This window comes from Hylaeus anthracinus, unplaced genomic scaffold, assembly GCF_026225885.1.
Source record: "Hylaeus anthracinus isolate JK02 unplaced genomic scaffold, UHH_iyHylAnth1.0_haploid 3, whole genome shotgun sequence".
Taxonomy (NCBI): domain Eukaryota; kingdom Metazoa; phylum Arthropoda; class Insecta; order Hymenoptera; family Colletidae; genus Hylaeus; species Hylaeus anthracinus.
In genome coordinates, this window is record NW_026535284.1 from 7,234,083 (window position 1) to 7,252,895 (window position 18,813).

At 38.6% G+C, this 18,813-nt stretch overlaps 4 protein-coding genes across 11 annotated transcripts in view; 2 read left to right on the plus strand and 2 right to left on the minus strand.

Annotated features, from left to right (window-relative positions):
• The window catches only part of LOC128893750 (ribosomal protein S6 kinase alpha-2-like), a gene marked incomplete at its 5' end in the record, with an annotated part of 2,229 nt that extends 17 nt beyond the window's left edge, over positions 1-2,212 (plus strand). The window contains 5 exons of the mRNA XM_054154958.1: positions 1-247; positions 317-565; positions 640-878; positions 974-1,235; positions 1,313-2,212. The exon at positions 1-247 is cut by the window's left edge and continues 17 nt beyond it. Coding sequence (XP_054010933.1) covers positions 1-247; positions 317-565; positions 640-878; positions 974-1,235; positions 1,313-1,441 — 1,126 coding nt within the window. The remainder of the gene's footprint in view (positions 248-316; positions 566-639; positions 879-973; positions 1,236-1,312) is intronic.
• A 1,523-nt stretch (positions 2,213-3,735) lies between these two features.
• Positions 3,736-6,313, plus strand: LOC128894446 (guanylate kinase). Of its 8 annotated transcripts, XM_054156167.1 has the most exons (6): positions 4,226-4,342; positions 4,868-5,056; positions 5,344-5,611; positions 5,690-5,913; positions 6,001-6,111; positions 6,190-6,313. In XM_054156167.1, exons 2-6 carry the CDS (start codon positions 5,020-5,022, stop codon positions 6,195-6,197), a joined length of 648 nt encoding a protein of 215 aa, XP_054012142.1. In that variant the 5' UTR covers positions 4,226-4,342; positions 4,868-5,019; the 3' UTR covers positions 6,198-6,313. The 8 variants fall into 8 exon arrangements, with proteins under 8 accessions (XP_054012148.1, XP_054012147.1, XP_054012144.1 ...); XM_054156173.1 differs by lacking the exons at positions 4,226-4,342; positions 4,868-5,056 and adding an exon at positions 3,736-3,860; XM_054156172.1 differs by lacking the exons at positions 4,226-4,342; positions 4,868-5,056 and adding an exon at positions 4,084-4,221.
• A 745-nt stretch (positions 6,314-7,058) lies between these two features.
• Positions 7,059-10,782, minus strand: LOC128894448 (uncharacterized). Its single transcript, XM_054156174.1, has 3 exons — positions 9,861-10,782; positions 9,360-9,399; positions 7,059-9,020 (listed from the first exon to the last, which is right to left on the minus strand). The coding sequence occupies exons 1-3, from the start codon at positions 9,910-9,912 to the stop codon at positions 8,021-8,023; spliced, it is 1,092 nt and encodes a 363-aa protein (XP_054012149.1). The 5' UTR covers positions 9,913-10,782; the 3' UTR covers positions 7,059-8,020.
• A 3,160-nt stretch (positions 10,783-13,942) lies between these two features.
• Positions 13,943-16,219, minus strand: LOC128893751 (uncharacterized). Its single transcript, XM_054154959.1, has 3 exons — positions 15,581-16,219; positions 14,884-15,493; positions 13,943-14,802 (listed from the first exon to the last, which is right to left on the minus strand). The coding sequence occupies exons 1-3, from the start codon at positions 16,217-16,219 to the stop codon at positions 13,943-13,945; spliced, it is 2,109 nt and encodes a 702-aa protein (XP_054010934.1).
• Positions 16,220-18,813: the final 2,594 nt, after the last annotated feature.

Genomic DNA, 18,813 nt, shown 5'->3' on the forward strand with positions numbered 1-18,813 from the left:
ACCACCAAGCGCTAACGCTCACGAATTGTTTCGTGGGTTTAGCTTCGTTGCACCGTGCCTTCTCGAGGATCATCTCAAAACACCTGAATATAAAAACTGTGATAGTCTCAGTGCAACTTTTCCAACTTACGTGAGCCCTATTTCCGTGACCGATGAATATGAATTTAAACAAGAAATCGGTAAAGGAAGCTACAGTACGGTCTATTTAGCTGTTCACAAAGTAACCAAGACAGAGTATGCTGTAAAGGTAATATTATCAATATTTGAATCGCGTTAAATCCAAGTCTATCATAGACTGACGATCGTTTTATGATAGATAATTGAGAAATCCAAAAGAGATCCAACCGAGGAAATTGAAATTTTACTTCGATATGGAAGACACCCGCATATTGTAACTTTGAGAGCTGTTCACGAGGATGACAAACGAGCTTATCTTGTGTTAGAGTTGTTACGAGGAGGAGAACTGCTCGATCGCTTATTGCAGAGACGTAGTTTAACAGAAAGAGAGGCAGCAGAAGTAATGTACACGATTGCCAGCGTGGTTCATTATTTGCATGAAAATGGGGTATCTACCAAACATTTCTTCATAATCATTCATTCAACTTAGCACACTCTAAATCTATTTTTTGCAATTAACAGGTCGTTCACCGGGATCTAAAGCCATCCAATATATTATACTCAAAGCCAGGAGCTGATCCAGCGACTCTTTCCCTATGCGATCTGGGTTTCGCGAAACAGTTACGAGCAGAAAATGGTTTACTAATGACGCCATGTTATACAGCAAATTTTGTAGCGCCTGAAGTGCTAAAACGTCAAGGATACGATGCTGCTTGCGATATTTGGTCCCTTGGTGTTTTACTATACATCATGTTAGCCGGGTAATTGAGCTATCAATAATGAAGAACATAAGAATATTAGATTCAACTCAAGATGAAGATAATTCAATACTGATTGGTCTATTTTTATCTTTTAGATACACTCCGTTTCGCAACAGTCCTGGAGACAGCGCAACTGATATACTAGATCGCATTGGTCCTGGCTACATCGACACTGAAAGCGGCATATGGTGTCAAATCTCCACCGAAGCTAAGGAACTAGTGAAGAGGATGTTACACGTAGATCCTAACCGAAGGCCTACCGCAGCTGCAGTATTAAAGTATTCGTGGATTGCCAATCGCCACAGACTTCCTCAGAAAGTATTACCATATAGCACTAGGGATCCACACAGCCTAAAAGTATGTTGCTCACGTCCAATTTAAGTGTTGTTTAGAAAGAAAGTGGCTCAGTATCTTACAACAAATTGTGTTTTCAGAGGGCAGTCGCGGAAACTTACAGAGCAATGTCTAGTAGTCCTAGATCACCACACATCGGCCCTGTCGTTATGTCTGAACTGGCTCGTCGAAGAACGCAAGCCAAACCGGCTGGCCCTACCGAAGTCTAAACCCGGTCTTCCGTTCTACGTTGGCGAAAAATGAGAGGATAATCGAATAAAGATTCAAGTTCAAACAAATCTGCCACGCACACGTGTACGTTACGCTAAAGTACAAGGGGAGGACGTTGAATGTCGCTACTACAACTATTATTCTTATTACAATTGCTACTTCTACTACTATTGTTATTGTAACATTTATCGAGTGTGAGTATCTATATCGAATCGATGAACATAATGTGATATTTATTTATACATATTTTTTTGTTATGTTAAACGTATATGCATGCATCGGTAAATGTGTGCATTGCCATATTGAGATCCGAAAACACTCTAACCTTAGCAACCAAAACGTAATAATTTAAAATGAAATATATATTGTACATTTTTAATTATCATTTAAATTACGTTTTTATCGTGCGAAGCGTCGACGAGCATTTACGATTTATATATACATATATAAATATGATCTACGTATACAAGAAAGACTATATTTTGTCAATATGAATCTAGTATTTCTCGTGCAATGTTCAAATGTAGCTATAGTACATACTAATTTTATAAGAATGCCGTTACTGATACGATTCAAATCACCAAATTTCTCTCTATTCTGGTTAAAAATTCATGTATGTGTATAGAATAGAAGAATCCACTTAAATTCATATTTTCGATTTTAATATAATATATGAAAGATGGGAGAAGATGATATCGGAGAATATTTTAAATCTATAATCTGTATTGTACATGATTATCATTAAAACTGATATAAATATATGTGAAAAATGATATTTCTACATGATACATGATACATTCTGGGCGAGGGGGGGGGGGGGGGAGTTGTAGTCTAGTTTTATCAAACTGACTCAAATATTTATGTTTTAAACTAATAATAATGACGAAAAATATTACTTTTTATTTTCCAATACTTTTCTTTTAAGGAGATTCAATTTTTCCACTTTTTAAAATTTTTTTATTTCAGAAGTTTCCACTTCTGGTATGTGTCTTCTGTTTCCACACTTGAATGGTATGTGTGTAATATTAAGTTTGGGGAATATCTTTTAACAAATTGCAGCATGATTGGATCAGCAATTTGTAAAAGAACTTTACTTATTGAAAATACAGGGTGATCCGCTCGGTAACAGACACAATGGATAACCACAACGATAGCCGACCGTCATTGTAGACTTTATGATGGTGGCCCCCACATCGAAAGTGCCACAAGTGTGTGCCAAGGGACGTTTCTGCTCGCCAAACTAACCGTCCTCAGTTACTCAATATTTTCTGTTTCACTTGCACCAAGGACCGAGCGATACGTCAGCGGCCCGCGTGAAAGTTTGAACGCGCAAAGGTTTGAAAACGCGCGACGTGCCCGCGCATACCTGCGGGATGTCACTTCACCGCTAGCCAGGTGGAAAAGGATAGGACGAAATATGAATTCTTCGCTAATAAAATCGATGATACGTCTAAAGTATACGCACATGTAGAACTGGAAACTGTTTATTTCGTATGTTTGAAGTTTCAGATTATGAAGGAGATTTTATATACCTGCAACTTTCAAACTAATGCGAATTTCAAGAATCTTCAAACATTGCATTTTTTCATTTATTTATATTGGTTACATTAAAATGTTTTTAAAAATAAGTCATACACAGTATTTTTTATTTTGGCTACAAGAAATTATTTTTCCCTTAAACTACTCAGTAGTATTTACAAATGCTTTTGAAGGACTTTAATTAAATAAAAAGAAATTCAAATTTCCCCCTATTTTAGGAGTATGGTCAGCGCCTCTATTGAGAAAACGCTCAAGTTTGTCGTGGATTGTTTCTTTTTTCACCGTTAGATGGCGTTATTTTTACTGTTTTTTACCGACACCTATCGGTATATTACCATAGTTAGGTAAACGCCATGTAAATTAACGCCATCTAGCGGTGAGAAAATGATTCATTGAGGACAAACTTGGGCGTTTTCCCGATAGAGGCGCTGACCATACTCCGAAAATTAGTTCGGTTTATTCGCCGCTAGATGGCTATTTAGTTCATCAAAAATAGCGGGAACCCACAAGAAAAACTGTGATAGTTTAAAAGTTAAAAGAATAAAGAAGGATAATATTTAATAAAATACAATGATAAAATACACTTCATTTTTCAATTGTTGCTTTTTCAACATTCATGGATCATAACCTATTTCGAATTTCACTTGTGTTGTAGTGGAATTGAAATTAGTATACAAATTATTGCGTAATTGTTTATGTAAGATGCGTTACAGTATCGACATTTTTTACAAGCTTACGACATATGCGATATTTATTCTAAGCTTATCAATATTGTTATCAATACTATATTCACGAGAATAGTATCCACTCGCGTGGAGAACATTAGATAGTTAAACATAATTATAACGGCTTAAAAATTGTTGCTTTTACCACGTAAAGGTCAGTTGCATTTCTTGTTAAACAGATGTGAAGAACAGAATTCGTTTATCCAAATATCAAATAATTTGTTCATACAATTAATGAATAAAATCATAATAAAAATTAAGGCACATGTGCTTGGATCTTGAATGCCAAGATCATAGAACATGTGTCTTTGCTTGGCCTGGTTCTTTCTTCTGTCTGAAACTTAAAATAAAGTAAATTCAGTCCACACAGTAACTCAATGATGACAAAATATCAAGTACTTATAATCGATGTACATTTTTAAAATTGGATATAATTAGTATCAATCACGTAACATGTAAGGTATTCTCGATGCGACGATGCGACGCGCAAGCGCTCTGTATTAGATGAAAACGTGGTAACTGTTTTATAGTTTATTAAACCGCGGATTTCCGTGCTTTCCTTTACACAAATACTCACGATAATTAGCTGTAGTTTCGCATTACTTATCTATTAATAATTTCCTGCAAAGGTGAGACGTTTCTTGGTATTCTAAAAGATGTTTGTTGGTCTAACGAAATGAGGAACGCGGAACAGAGAGAGCGAGAGAGAGGAAAAAAGAGGACATGGTATTGTCAGTGAAGTTAAATCATTTTTATCCACTGTAATCTTCTCTTCTTATACGTATTTAATATACTTTAACAGTGAAGTAACGTGTAAAGTGTGAGGTGGATTAAATTGAACGATTCAATCGTTTCGAGATTAGATAATTCACGAATATGCTTGTACTTTTCTAATTTGCGTTCGATTAATGTTTCCATAAGAGAACTCGCACGATTTGCGGTATGTTTTGCACCAGGAAATCAATATTTCGAAGACCCTGTAATCTTATTTCGTCCCATGGCTTGCAAGCATCTTGACACGTCGCGAAAAGTCGCTGGGGTTACGTGTTTCCTGATATTTGTTTAATATTTACGCGCCCATTTTTGCGCACGATTTTTCTGTAAATTATGATGTTTCCGGCGTTTTCTGTCAGCTGACCCTCGATTGTCCACGGTTTCGAGTAGAGTGGTTATCTGTACAAGCAAAATTTCAAATTGTGGTTCGAAAAATGATAATAGACATTTGCGTCTATACTTTCCCCACGTGTGGACGTCTTCACTTAAAGTTCTAGATAACGAGAACTTTTAAATGATAAGAAATAATTCTTTTGAGTATGGTTCCATTTTTGTTTTTTAGAACCTTTGCAATAGGTATGGAATGATTCGGTTGAAGTGAACTGAATTCTTATTTTATATTAATCTGTGTGTATTATAAATCCTTTGCAAATGGAGCTTGATTATATTAAACTTATCTTTTCACCATTTCTTATATGTATCTGTAAATTTATTACAAACTCATCACCATTGCATTAAAATAATATTTACGTACAATGCTTTCCTGCATTTCATTAATATTCATGCTTCAAAGTATCTATCTGCAAAGGGTTGACTTTCATAACAAACACATAAATCTATAACGATATCACTATTATTTTTAGGTGCTCGCAATATGCTTCAGAAAGGTCCTAGGCCATTAGTCTTATGCGGCCCATCTGGAAGTGGGAAGAGTACATTGATAAAACGTCTATTCGAAGAATTCCCAGATAAATTTGGATTCTCTGTTTCTCATACAACAAGAACACCTAGGCCTGGTGAGGAGGATGGGAAGCATTATTATTTCACAACTAAGGAGAAAATGCAGAAACAGATGGAGCAGGGTGAATTCCTTGAAACTGCTACCTTCAGTGGAAATTTATATGGCACTAGGTGACTGTTAATACTGTCGCTGTAATTTTTCAAGTTCTCAACCACATTAATTTTAACCACCCTTTTTTATATTTTCAGTAAATCCGCTGTGGAAGATGTACAGCGAGCGGGTAAAGTGTGCGTGCTAGATATTGAAATGCAAGGTGTAAAACAGATCAAGCAAAGTTCTCTTGATCCCTTGTATATATTTATTAAGCCACCATCCGTAGATGAATTAGAGAAAAGATTGAGGGATAGACAAACTGAAACAGAGGACTCCTTGCAGCGTAGATTATCTATTGCTAGAACAGAAATGGAATATGGTAGGCAATTAACATATTATTCATTAATGTTTCCTAAAACATTCTGAGAGATTTTTATATTTTACATGTAAATGTGTTGTATTTCAGGTGAAAGCCCTGGTAATTTTGATATAGTAATCGAAAATGATAATTTGTCTAAGGCATATGACAAGTTACGAGACTTTATACTCTCGAACTTGGAACAACAACGTAAAACAGGTGTGTAATATAATTGAAACATGTGTTCGTATGTTTACTCAATTTCCTGTTATTGTTTATATTTTTAATACTTTACAGAATGCTAAACCGATGCTTCCCAAGGATGTATATTTACTGGATATCATAGTATAATTATTTTTATATATCATTACGTGATTTATAGATAATAGGCAAACATGTGTCGAATTACTAGACTAAAGAATAAGCTTAGGCAAATAATTTTTTATACAGCAGTAAGTTGAGTTTATCATTGAAAGATGTTATAAAGAATCTTTCAGATTTTTGATGTGTGTAATAATATTACGAAAATTCAACTAACGATACTTAACTTTCAAGATACAAATGATAAATTGTTATAGTCTCGAATGAAATCACAAATAAGAAAACATAGAATTAGTACGTACGTAATTCGTTATAGACCAGTATTTCATCAGGATGGACGTATGCAAAATCATCTGTTTGCTACGCAACAGCAATCCTAACCTATTTATTGGTAGCCCGTATATTCATGTCTCTACTTTCATAAGTGTACAGTACAATTTTCACATTGCGATGAGCTGTGTATTCCTAAAAGTTAGGTTAGGATATGACTTTATATTTATATTAGTTTATTTTCTGTAAGGTAACTTAATATTACTTCGTTAAATCCAATATCTTTCATGCGATATGCTTGTTGAATGCCTTTAAAGAAAGAAATTATTTTTACATTTGCAACGTGGTAGGAAGCGTAAATTGTATCTGCCCTTGAAGAAGGCACTTTGTCGCGTAAGCATGAAAAACTTTAATACGATAAACAGTGTTAAATGGATAAATATTATATAGGACAGGTTGGGAGAAAAATGCCTCTAGAACTATGCGAAATGTGGCTCCTTTAATAGTCTTACTGTTCTTTAATAATTTTACTATCGTTTAGGTAGTTAGAAATGAAATTGTACGATTCACGGATCCTAGTTGCTAGTTTTTTTGTTTATTTCAAAGTAAACGAGTATTTGTATGTTGTACGAATATGCGATGGGTTATAAAAGAGCGTGAAATGATCTTTAGATGAAAGATATCTTTTGCCGAATGTATGCGGAGAACCGTCAATTCGTATGAAGACAGAACTAAGAACAGACTAGATATCCAAAAAAAAAAAAAAAATTGGAGAATTAAATATAATATTGTAGATGTAGCTAACTGAGACTATTCACCAAACGAAGTTGTGTTCCAATAGCGTAGGTTACTTATAAAGTACTTGTGGTTTTATCCTCGTACTTGTCTTTATATCAGCAGACATACCATTAATTACAGCATTCAGAGTCATTTCACGAGTTCATTTGCATCAGTATCATATTTATCATCGACGAGAAAGGAGAAAGTATCACGCTAACATTCCTTCATGAACATTCGCTTTCGATCAGAAGCGTTTCATGTATATTATTTATTCGAGACACTAGAGAAAATTGTGTTCAAAACTTGAAACGTATTCTTCGTGTTATCGTCGTTTCGTATGACATGTTTGTAGTGTGTTTACATTTTCAACGTTACCTTCATCGTTCTGTTTATCAAACACGAGCATGTTGTTGCTTCCACGACAAAAAATAAATATTTTCCTATACATGGTTACTACTTGTTAATGCATGTATGGTTAATTCATGTAACGATAACACGATATTTAAATAGACGAAGCGTAGCGACATATGTACACGTTGTTATAGAAAATTGTACTATTGTTGTAGCATACTGTATTGAATAAATATTTAAAACGGTACATCTCAACATACAATTAACTGCTTTGTCGTGGCAAAATTATTTCTGAATGTCTCGTGGCGTCTATAAATTCCAAATTTAATATACAGGGTGTAAAGAAAGAGTCTGAAAAGATTGAAAGAATTACCATTCTTTCTTTATAACACCAATTTTTAGTTATTCACGACTGATGACGTCGAGAATAATCACGTTTCGGCCAATCTCCATGATGATGACGAGTCTTGTGTTTAGGCACCTCGCTGACCTCGATGGACGCGACCTTCACGTCTTTGTCTTCGGAGATCTTCTTCATTTCCTCTTGGATAAGATTGTCCCCGTAATTTCTAGGCATAGACTCCTTTATCGGTTCCTTTATATCAGGCACGCTCTGGATTTTGTTTTCGGCGACTGGTTTCTTGGAGAAAATGTAATTGATCACCTGAGGCCGCGGTGCAAAAATATTCTCCGATGGATAAGGTTCAGCCATCGATCCAGAATCTCGTTGATCCTTCAACGAAGGTACATTCGTCTCGGTGGGTCCTCGAGTGCCTACAGTTTCCTGTTCAGGTTGATTCTGGTATCGAGTCGACCCCACAGCTCCCATGGAATCTTTATTAGCAAGGTCTCGCGTCGTCAACCTTCTCATCAAGTTCAAAATGCTTTCGTCGTCCAATCGAAGTCGACTGGTTAAGTCTGCAGGCTGCTCTCGAACCTCCTCGTACAACTCCTGCCTCGGATCGCGACCATTTTTCAAGGAGTCCAAGCCCTGGCCACGAACTGATCGCTCGATCTCGTACACTGGGTCAGGGACGACCATTTGTCGACGATACGAGGGATCCTGGTATTTAGCCCGATGCAAATAATTCTCGAGGGTGTTCCAATTCTCCAGGTCCCGGGAAATCGCTCTTCTGGCCAGGCTCGAGATCTCCTTGATGTCCAGCGATTGCTCGTTCGACCCTGGAGGGAAACGTTCGCCTTGAGGAAGACTTTGCCGGCTGTTCAGTTGGACGAAGTTGTTTGGGTACACCAGGCGTTGGGCAGGAACTTGGTAGGTCTTCTCCAGGACGGCTCCTCGGTCGAAGAAACGTTTCTCTTGATAATTGTCACGAGCCTCGTCGTTACTGTCCGGGTAGTAAGCTTCGTAGAAGACTGGGCCTCTGTCCAGGTCGTAGCTCTCGTAGCTGAGGAGAGGAATATTGAGATTAGGTCGTGATTAGCCTTTATTAACTTTTAATTGGTGCCTGAGACAAATGCTTCCGATATCTGGCTTCGTGACATGGAAAAAACTGAATGTCAAGCATGGCGTTTTGTCGCGTGTAACCATCAGTCTTTATTCTGTCAACTATTTTTGTACCATTAAAACAATTCTCTACATTAAAACAATTCTCTACATTAAAACAATTCTCTACATTAAAACAATTCTCTACAATTTCCCTTCAAGAAAAAGCTACCGTAGTACAGCTAATTTCTATCTAATTCTAACATGACGTCTGAAACAATGAAATTGGAGAAATACTTACCGATGAATTTCCGGATTCCACGCGAAAACCGACGATATTCCTGTCAATGGAGGAAAAGTAATTAATTGAGCGGTATTTTATTTGTTGCTGATTGGTGGCTCTCCAACACGAGGGCGGGCGAAGTGATTTCAAGTGGAATATACTCGAGCACGCTCGATTCGATCCAGATTAGTGGCAATTAAATGGAAATATTCAAACGGTTTTATTTGGAATTTATTCCTCTTCGTTCGGTTTGCACGCCAGTAACATTTCCTGACGTGATAAACGTTTCAAAGAGGTACCAAAGTATTTGTTCTACGGGACAGCAGTTTTCATTCGGATTCTACCGTGTCAAACGCGATCGTTTAAAGCCGCAAACGGTATTAAATTGATCAATTTCCTTGTTTTATTAAGTAATTCAGAGTGACCAAAACGCGACCGATATCTACAGTTTTATTTTAAAGGGCGTTTCAGAGTTTTATTTTAAATGTCCACTATGATAAGTGTGAGTTGGGTACGTACCTAATGAAATCGTTATCGCTATCGTCGGTAGCAGGTATTCTTTAAGAGCCATGATCCTATCTCGTAGCAACGACAACTGAGCTTCTGCGAGGGTCGTGTGCGCGTATTTTCAGATGTCCCTAAAATAAACCACCATTTCCTACGGGCCTCGCTGACTAACTCTCGCGTAGAAATCTGCGCTGGAAAACCTGTAATTGCACACCACGAATTTCTATCTCCTTCTAAACGATACCGCCAGTCATGATTAGTCAGGCTTGTCTGCACGATTCTCAACCCGATGGAGTACCGAATATTTAATACTGTTGATGTACGTACTGCCTACGCGGAAATACTGTCTGAGTAGGTTTGGGGTAGTTTTTGGTGGGGGGCGCCAATATCGAATATTGTTAATGTAAAATAAGGGATCTGGTGGTATCTGTTACATTTTTATTTATTTTCTACTCATTCTATGACTCTCTATTCTCGATCTAACAGACTACTCGGAATCTGTTACATTTTTACTTATTTTCCACTCGTTCTATGACTCTCTATTCTCGATCTAACAGACTACTCGGAATCTGTTACATTTTTACTTATTTTCTACTCATTCTATGACTCTCTATTCTCGATCTAACAGACTACTCGGAATCTGTTACATTTTTATTTATTTTCGACTCGCTCGTTTTTTCCTCTTTTATGTCGCTGTTATTTGCTGGCCAGCAAGTTAAATTTGACACTTTCAGCGGAGAATAAAGTTGCACGCCACGGCACGTGTCCACAAACGCGAAAAATGATTCGCGACGAATGTCCACCGTGATCGGGCAAAAATTTTCTACATCCAGCTGCGGTCGTCGAGTCAAACAGAATACGTGATATTTTACCATCCAGTGCAGGGGTATTAATCGATATTTCCGTTTCAGGAAGTATCTCGGTAGTTATTCCGACAACGAAATTCGGCGAGTAACTTGGAACTAGAATAATTAGCGATAACAATATTAAATGAATTAAGACGTACAGTTGATTATATACGATCGATACATCGAAATCGAAGTACCGAGCAAGTCCTTTCGTTTGTTAAGTAATCGTCACATTTTCCATTCCGGACAGTCGTTGCTAATAACGTTGCTAATAATAAATATTAATTTAACGATGTTAAAAAAAAAGTTACAGGATTAGGAGACACATGACTTTGTAGACTCGAAGAAAATATAAAATCTATTTTAATTTATCGTACCGAATATTTGTCGTCCCTAGACTGCGGATCTTTACGCATTTATATGAAATTTTAATGTGATTGAAAAAGATTGAAAGTAAAGTTCGTGTTATAATATTTGCGAAATAAAATAAATTCCTATTTAGGTACAATTTTTATAGGGACGTTCGCGATGATTTTATTTTGCATATAGATCCGCAGTCTACTAATAACCATATTCAACGACGTTATGAAAAAAAAAGTTACAGTGTCAGGAAACACGTGACTTTATAGACTCGAGGAAAATATAAAATCTATTTTAATTTATCGTGCCGAATATTTATTGTCACCTTTAATTAAAAATTGATTTACGAGAGCGATACCTTGCTGGAGGTATCGCGTATTTCTAGTAAAATCAACTTTCTTTCCATTTTCCCGAAACATGGTCAGCCTTTCTCGTTGGAGTCTACGATAATGGACGACGGTAATACCGTTCCAAGAACGGTGGCGCAGACTTGCACGTCGTTCGATTGGAATGGCTGGAATCCGTGTTTAGAGTGTCGTGGACCCCGTGTACCTTCACCTTTATCTTCCCTGTCCTTTATCTTCAATCGAAATATTTTTCGAACGGTTTTATCCACGGAGGCATTCACGGTAACAGTGACCAATGGTCCTTTTGTAGAATATTTGATAGATGATGGTAGGATGAAACGAATTCAAGTCAAGTCACGCGGAACAGTAGGGTCAATGGTGTAACGTTCGACTGGTTCGATATCTCATTTACTGAAAATTACTTACAGTGACGAGGAAAAATGTAAACACTACTCCGCTGATTTTATGTGAAAGTTATAATACGAGTAATTTTTCAAGTAAGAATTAGGTAACAGTAACTTCAAGCTGCATCTGATTAACGAAATGTAATGGTTTACTTTCGTTAATATTCATATTGTGCAGAAAAATTGTGCTTTGTGCTTTGAAAAATTGTAATTTATTACACTACGTCGGAAACTTACTCAGGAGCTAACAAAATTAAAGAAACAAATTCCAGAAGTACTCATAATAGGAATTCACTGTACTACTTAGCATAGCTAAATTTAATTTAGAATATATTCATTTCCCTAACAAAGTTTTATTCGCCGCTCTACAAGTTCAAACTTTGGATATGAATTTACAAGCACGTGCTAGCAACGCACTAACGATTCGTTTAACGAGAATGATAACTAACAAAGTTTCATATATGAAATTCGTGACTCTGCTGAAATGAATTTGCATGACGAAGGGAACACGTTCGAATGTATTACGCAATAAAATTGAAACTAAACTAAATCGTATTAATTAGATTTACATAGCAACACACTAACGATTTGTTTAATGAAAATGATAACTGACAAAATTTCGTGTATGAAATTCGTGACTCTGTTGAAATGAATTTGCATGCCGAAGGGAACACGTTCCAATGTGTTACGCGATAAAATTGATTGTTTAAAACTGAACTAAATCGTATTAATTAGATTTACATTGTTGAGAAATTCGTTTCTCGATTCGTCAACGTCGGCGTCGCTCAGAGCCTGGTCGACGAACGCACAATTCACTCTGTCTCGCGAAATTGATTTTTCTCGCGTTCCTTAATTCTAAATACAGGGTGGTCTACGATACACGGTACAGTATCAGCATGAATAAACGTTCCCTGTGAAATTTAAATAATTTAAGGGTGTACACTGCTATAGAATGGATTGCATTTGTAAGTTATGTCGTTTATCGCGCAGCAGTGAATTATCATTTATTCGAAATGGTAGGAAACGTGTTCCAAGTCGTTTCTGGACACCCTATGAAACGCGAGAGCTCTTCTTTCTAAAAATTTATACAGACTACTGTTTAACGAACCAGTAAACTTCCCTCGTAAAAAGATCTAGCGATAAACAGCTGTCGCGTTCTCAAACAAAGGAATTTCACGTGACAGAATAGAAAAAGACGTATAACTAATTTGAGCTCATTCGAGTCATCTCTTATAAGTCCTCGAATAAAACGCACAGAAACAAACACATAGAATCCATTAGACAGCGTAGACAAAACATTTGACGAAATCTATAATACATTCCTATCTAATACATTTAAACCAGGAGCCATTGCTTGTATATCGCCCAGAATCTCCAAAATCTAAAATTGCGTCAGGAACAAATCTCGTAAAGGTTTCACGGTGGCAATAAAATATTCTATTTTACGTCGCGTATCCCTTATATCCGTTTCGATTTCGTCGAGGAAATACACTTCAAGGGTACGAGGTAAGCCGCCGGCTCTCAGGTCCATCCACCCCTTTCTACGTTGCGGACTCCTGGCTACACGGACCCATCCCGAAAAGCACGAGAATCCTCGACGAGAAGTCCAGCAGACTGACGAAAAGCAGTAAAATCCCGAACGAGTGCTGCACGTCCTGCGAACACCACCAAAAGATCCTCCATCGAGTAAAGGAAATGTCTTACGTCGAAACGGTCACCACTTTATAGCTCGCCACTCTTGTACTTTCTTCACGGGTTCTCGATGGCTCCTCGCTCTAAACCCTTTTCATCCAAGATTCGATGCTAGTCGCAGGGACGTCAAGTACAGTTGCCCAAAAAGTTTCTCTCGTTTTATCAATAATTAATTCCTACACAATATTTTATGTTTTATGTTACATTACAAAATTGCGTACAATTCATTTCGCCCCATTACTGTCACGACATTAACATCTAAGAGATTAGGTTGTCTATTTATATAAACACTGCCACACGAAATAACTGAATGCAAGTCACGAAAGAAACTTTTGGGACAACCTAATATAAGGATTTAAAGACTGTGAATTTTTTCTCTTTACGAATCCCATAATCCAATAGTCCATTGTGTCTATTAGCGAGCGGATTAGCCAACCTCCTCCTCAACGTTTCCTCCTGGTCACATACACCTCGCCAAGGAAGATGAAAGTGGAAACGAGCAGACCAACGAACAGCAGTAGAAACGTCAGGGAGTAATGGTCCAGAGTGAGCTTGATGGCTGTATCGTCCCTCCTCAGACTCCTCATCTTGACGATCGTTAAGGGATACGTTATATTCTCGAACCAGACCGAGAACAGGCCAGCCTCCTTCAGTCTCAGCAGAACAAAGTTCACCCTCTCCATGTAGGGCGATTGGGACCTCAGCACGTACGACACTCGATAGTTCATGGGGCACTCGTCCACCACGTGGAGCAACGGATTGCCGTCCTTGTCGTGGAACGCGTAGTTTCCTAGCACCATCGAGAAGTACCGCGTGATGGCGATCATGTTCTCGTAAGCCACCATGTATTTGGTCGATTTAGTCTCGTTCACCACTCGGATCTTCCGCAGAAGCGCCCTGTCTACGGGCATGTCGTCCTGGAAGACGTTCTTCAGGTTCGCGTATTTAGTGAACAGGATCTTGCCGGAGTCGACCACGTCTTCCAGGGTGTTCAACTGGGGATAGTGGAAAGGTTTGCTGAGACTGGACACCAGACTGCTTTGATAGACTCCGTTCACGATGAGACCGAAGAACAGGGTGCCTATTAGCAGAGCCCTTTGCGCGGGACTGTCTCCGTTTTGGAGGGGATAGCAGAAGAGTTCTACGAAGTCGAAGAACAGGGACACGTAGCGAGGGATTTGTGGGGGTTGAAGAGGTTCTGTTGGAGGGTTAAAGTGACCTTTTCTCAGTTGATTTGTCCAGGAACCTTTGCACTCTAATTGCTCCAAAGGTTTAGTCTCTTTGTCACTCGACGACAAGGCTCCTGAAAGATACGAAGCTTCATTCTCCAATTGCTTTCGAGATCTAGTCATGCCTTCTTTCTTCGGACTGTCGCTCTCAAAACGAGTAGGTTGAATCGATCGACGTTTAAACGCCAGGTTGAGGTACTTCATGAAGCACCACAGCAACGTAATTCCCACGTTATATATCGCTAGGAGTGCCCACAAGTTCTTCTCGAAGGGTAAGAAGGGCATGTAAGCTTTGGGTACCAACCCCGAGTCCGGCGCCAGGAAGCACAGTTTGTCCTCGTAGACGGCAGCGGTGAACCGGAAGTTAGGATGCAGAGGATAAGCCTTGACGAAGAACCCAGTGATGACCATCTCGGCTCTACCGCTCTCGATGTCCCTTAATGACAGATCAAAGGGGTCCACGATCCGTCTGAATTCGGCGGTTCTCATTACTTTCATGTGGAACTTGGATTTCGTGGCTCCTTCTAGAGAGTAGAGCACCTCGGCGTCCACCTTTCTCAATCTTAGTCCCGTTTTATCGTCGTATGCGATGTCCATTAGCAAGGATTTGAACACAACCACTTCCAGAGGATAATTGTTCATGTCGTGGAAAATCTCGAACAATCGCGTGGTTTCGTTCAGAAGCAGGACCTTGTCGACGTTGTTCAACTCTGTCGAGTACCTCGAAGTGTCATCGTCGTAAGTTTCTGGGGAACTCTGCTTGGTCTCGTTCAGGAATTCAACTTGTGCGTTCTTCGACTCCGCCAGGTGCCGCGAACTACTATCATCGTAATACTCGAAGAACTTCGGAACAGTAACATTGTTCGTCAAGCACAGCTTGTGTACACCTCCAAACTCGTTATCGTGAACTTCGAAGGGCGCATACCTCACTAAACAATCGAAATTGTCTTCCGTAGAAACAATCACTGCCCTATAGACGCTGTACTTGTTCCACAGATTCCTGAAGATGTCCCGCCAAGCCACGGTAGTCGTCCTACCGTTGAAAAAGATCAGATATTGGTTGCTGGACTGCCACAGCTTCGGCTGCCAGTAGATGAAGATATTCAGAGAGAATACGTCCTTGACGAAGAAGACCCATGTGAGATGCGACCTCTCCATCCACGTGGCCTCGAGGGACAGGTCTCTAGCTCTTATTTTGTAGACCAAGATGGGATTCTCCGCGGAGTATCTCAAGAGAACGTCAACTTCATTCGATCGAAACTCCGGCAGGATTATGGAGAGCGTTAGAGGACGAAACTCAGGGGAGTCAAGAAGGAAAGCCAGCAGGAGATTCAAATTCTGACTTTTTTGGCTAGACAGAGATGCTTGGTGTAGATACTTGGTCTCTGTGGACGAGTAGAGTTCGTTGTAAGTTGTACCAGTCCCTGACGATGTTGAGAATGTTGTTAAAACCACGGCGCAAAGGCTCAAGTGTATAGACAAGTAAACCATGTCTGTTAATTCCTTTTGTATCCAGGATTCTTCAACTCGAAAGTTGGAATTGGTTCGACCGAAGAAAAGACATCCAGTCGAAGATGTCGCAATCGATGATCCTGCACAATGCTGATGCTTCTTCTCTGGAGTGAAATACAAGTTTAAAGACCATCAAAGGCTGCAGCTGTCGCGTTTCCATCGACTTCCGAGCCAAAGCAAAGACGAGACGAGGACGACGCTTAAATATTCACGCAGCTGTTCGCGGGAAAGCTATAAACGTAAAAAGGTCAAGAGATTAGAATTCACGACGGAGGAGCTGCGACTCTGGGTACCCGATTTCCTCGCGAAACGTTTCGGTAAATGTCTGCGCCAGTGATTCTTAATCCTTTTACTAGTAGCGTGTCAAAGCTGCGACGTTGACGTTTTATAAGTTTCGAAGCGGAATGGTAATTTCCATCGATATTTCTTGTATCTGTGGTGGCACCTCCTGTCCTCGCCACTAAAACGATATATTCTACCATTCATACACATATAAGCCATTTCCGACCGATTTCCAAACATCCTGGGGTCTAAAAGGACTCGTTTTGGTAAATACAGATCACTCTAATCCAACTATACGAAGCTTATAAGTAACTATAAATTATACGCACTAGTCAAGATCATCCGAATCGATCTATTCATACTGAAAATAAGGGGTCCTGGGAAAATATTTGAGCTCCACGCTCTATAATGTAAAAACATTTACTTCTTAGATTTACTTCATACTAAAAATAATAAGAAACCATTCAGCAAATATCTATAAATCTTCAAAGAACTCAATGAATAGACATTCTCTATATCTCGATCCATTTTACTTTAACAAAACAATATCCCACAATATCCACATAATCCAACAATATTCCACTGATTTATCACTATAATAGAAAAACACTCAACAAAAAAAAAAAAAAATAGAATATAACAGAAATATTAAACGACGATAACCTAAGATTTATGTACAGACTTTCCTCATTGGACACTAACGATAAACATAGATTAAATATAGACAAATGTTGGTGGCTAGGCTAAACACAAAAGTAAACGAATATTATTCAAAACTGTTAGTTCGTAGGATGTTTAAGAATAAGGTGTACAATTATAATTAACTATGTAGATAATATAGAAATAAATAGTTCGGGAATAAGCATTAAGATTACAGAATAGATTAAAGCATCAAAGTCCGGAACTTTTTAACCTGATTTAATATAGACAATATAGATTACACCAAAGCATTAAGAAGTAACGATACCAAAAATTTATTTGTTACAGGATGAAACCTGGGTTTATTCTAGGTGTCTCTAGCAGGCCCAGGACGAAACACTCCCTTCCTTTTTTCACCGCCGCCACATATCTAAGTAAATGAAGAGCACTCCACTGATACTGCTCCACTGTCACACTACTGTTGAGTAGCGTTGATTTTCTTCATCGACGATCGTTCCGAACTGCGCTACGAGTTAAAAATGTTAAGAACCACTGGCCTCTAGGTCGACGCCGAGGAAAGAAGCTTTCAAACCGCGGAACTGTCGTAAATCAGGTTGTTCGACGCAGCAGCGGGCAATAAAGGCAGGAAGTTTGCGAAACGATGACATTTTTCCGCGAAACTGAGACGGAAAAACGGATAAGCGGAAGTTATAGGGCAATTTCCCTCGAAATTTTGTTAGTCACGCACTCGATCAGCCAGTGCGAACGTGCCGCGTAGTCCTCACGCGAATCTTGCTTCTATCTTCTCCGAAAAATCACGCGAAACCTCTTTAGAACAGAATTTAAAAGTATATCGAACGAATAACAATTTAATTCCACTCTATCGAATCCACTGGAAGGCGATTAAAGAAGTTAATTTTTCGATTCAAGTTCTCTAAACGTTTTACCTCCGATGTTTAGTTCAGCTTATGTATTTTTTATCTCTGCTTAAAACAAGTTCGGTAAATGAAAATTCTACTACGACTATCGCCGTTCTGTAGTCCTGCCCCGTACTTTTTCTTATCGTACCGGGGAGGAAACGCCCCGGAGCGTGCAAATAACAATTTGTCTTCGCGAAACATGCGAGGATAGATGACGAAGCCCAACGGTAACGCAGCCATGATCGCGTCGCGAGGCATGACGGTACACAACACGACGAGAATAACGAAGGACGATGAGAAGGCAGGGAAGAAACGAAGCAAAACATAATGGAAACCTCTCGAATGGAAACGAATATTTATAAGGGAAGCTCTCTAGAAGCCATGGAAATGAAAATTTTGTGGAAGGTTAAATAAATGCAAATCTGATTCGCAATTTCAGCACTTCATGCACTTGGATTCCGTGCTCGAAATAAAAATCATACAACGATAAATCAATTTCTGTAAAAAAAGATATGTAACCGCGCTAAAAAGTACGAAATAATTTCTAGTTAATTTATGTGAATACTCCCAGCTCTGGATATAATCGTTTAAAGGTACGGGACTTTTCAGTGAATTTTTCTATGCTTTTAAAGGGGGAGTCTGGTCCGGCTAATGTATTTTTCTAATGCGTATAATTTTCAGATACAATTAATTTTTGTTATTGAAACTTTTTCTTACATATAAAGGGACGTT

Bases quoted from the DNA above. Each gene is read 5' to 3' on its own strand.
- LOC128894446 (XM_054156167.1), top strand. From the start codon at position 5,020: ATGGTTCCATTTTTGTTTTTTAGAACCTTTGCAATAG. The intron at 5,057-5,343 runs GTATGGAATGAT...TATTATTTTTAG, and splicing joins TTTTAGAACCTTTGCAATAG to GTGCTCGCAATATGCTTCAG. The intron at 5,914-6,000 runs GTAGGCAATTAA...GTTGTATTTCAG, and splicing joins TAGAACAGAAATGGAATATG to GTGAAAGCCCTGGTAATTTT.
- LOC128894448 (XM_054156174.1), bottom strand. From the start codon at position 9,912: ATGGCTCTTAAAGAATACCTGCTACCGACGATAGCGATAACGATTTCA. The intron at 9,400-9,860 runs GTACGTACCCAA...CTCCATTGACAG, and splicing joins AGCGATAACGATTTCATTAG to GAATATCGTCGGTTTTCGCG. The intron at 9,021-9,359 runs GTAAGTATTTCT...TCCTCTCCTCAG, and splicing joins TGGAATCCGGAAATTCATCG to CTACGAGAGCTACGACCTGG.
- LOC128893751 (XM_054154959.1), bottom strand. From the start codon at position 16,219: ATGGTTTACTTGTCTATACACTTGAGCCTTTGCGCCGTGGTTTTAACA. The intron at 15,494-15,580 runs GTTCCGAAGTTC...TTCCTGAACGAG, and splicing joins GCTTGACGAACAATGTTACT to ACCAAGCAGAGTTCCCCAGA. The intron at 14,803-14,883 runs GTTTTGAGAGCG...CGTATCTTTCAG, and splicing joins TCGATCGATTCAACCTACTC to GAGCCTTGTCGTCGAGTGAC.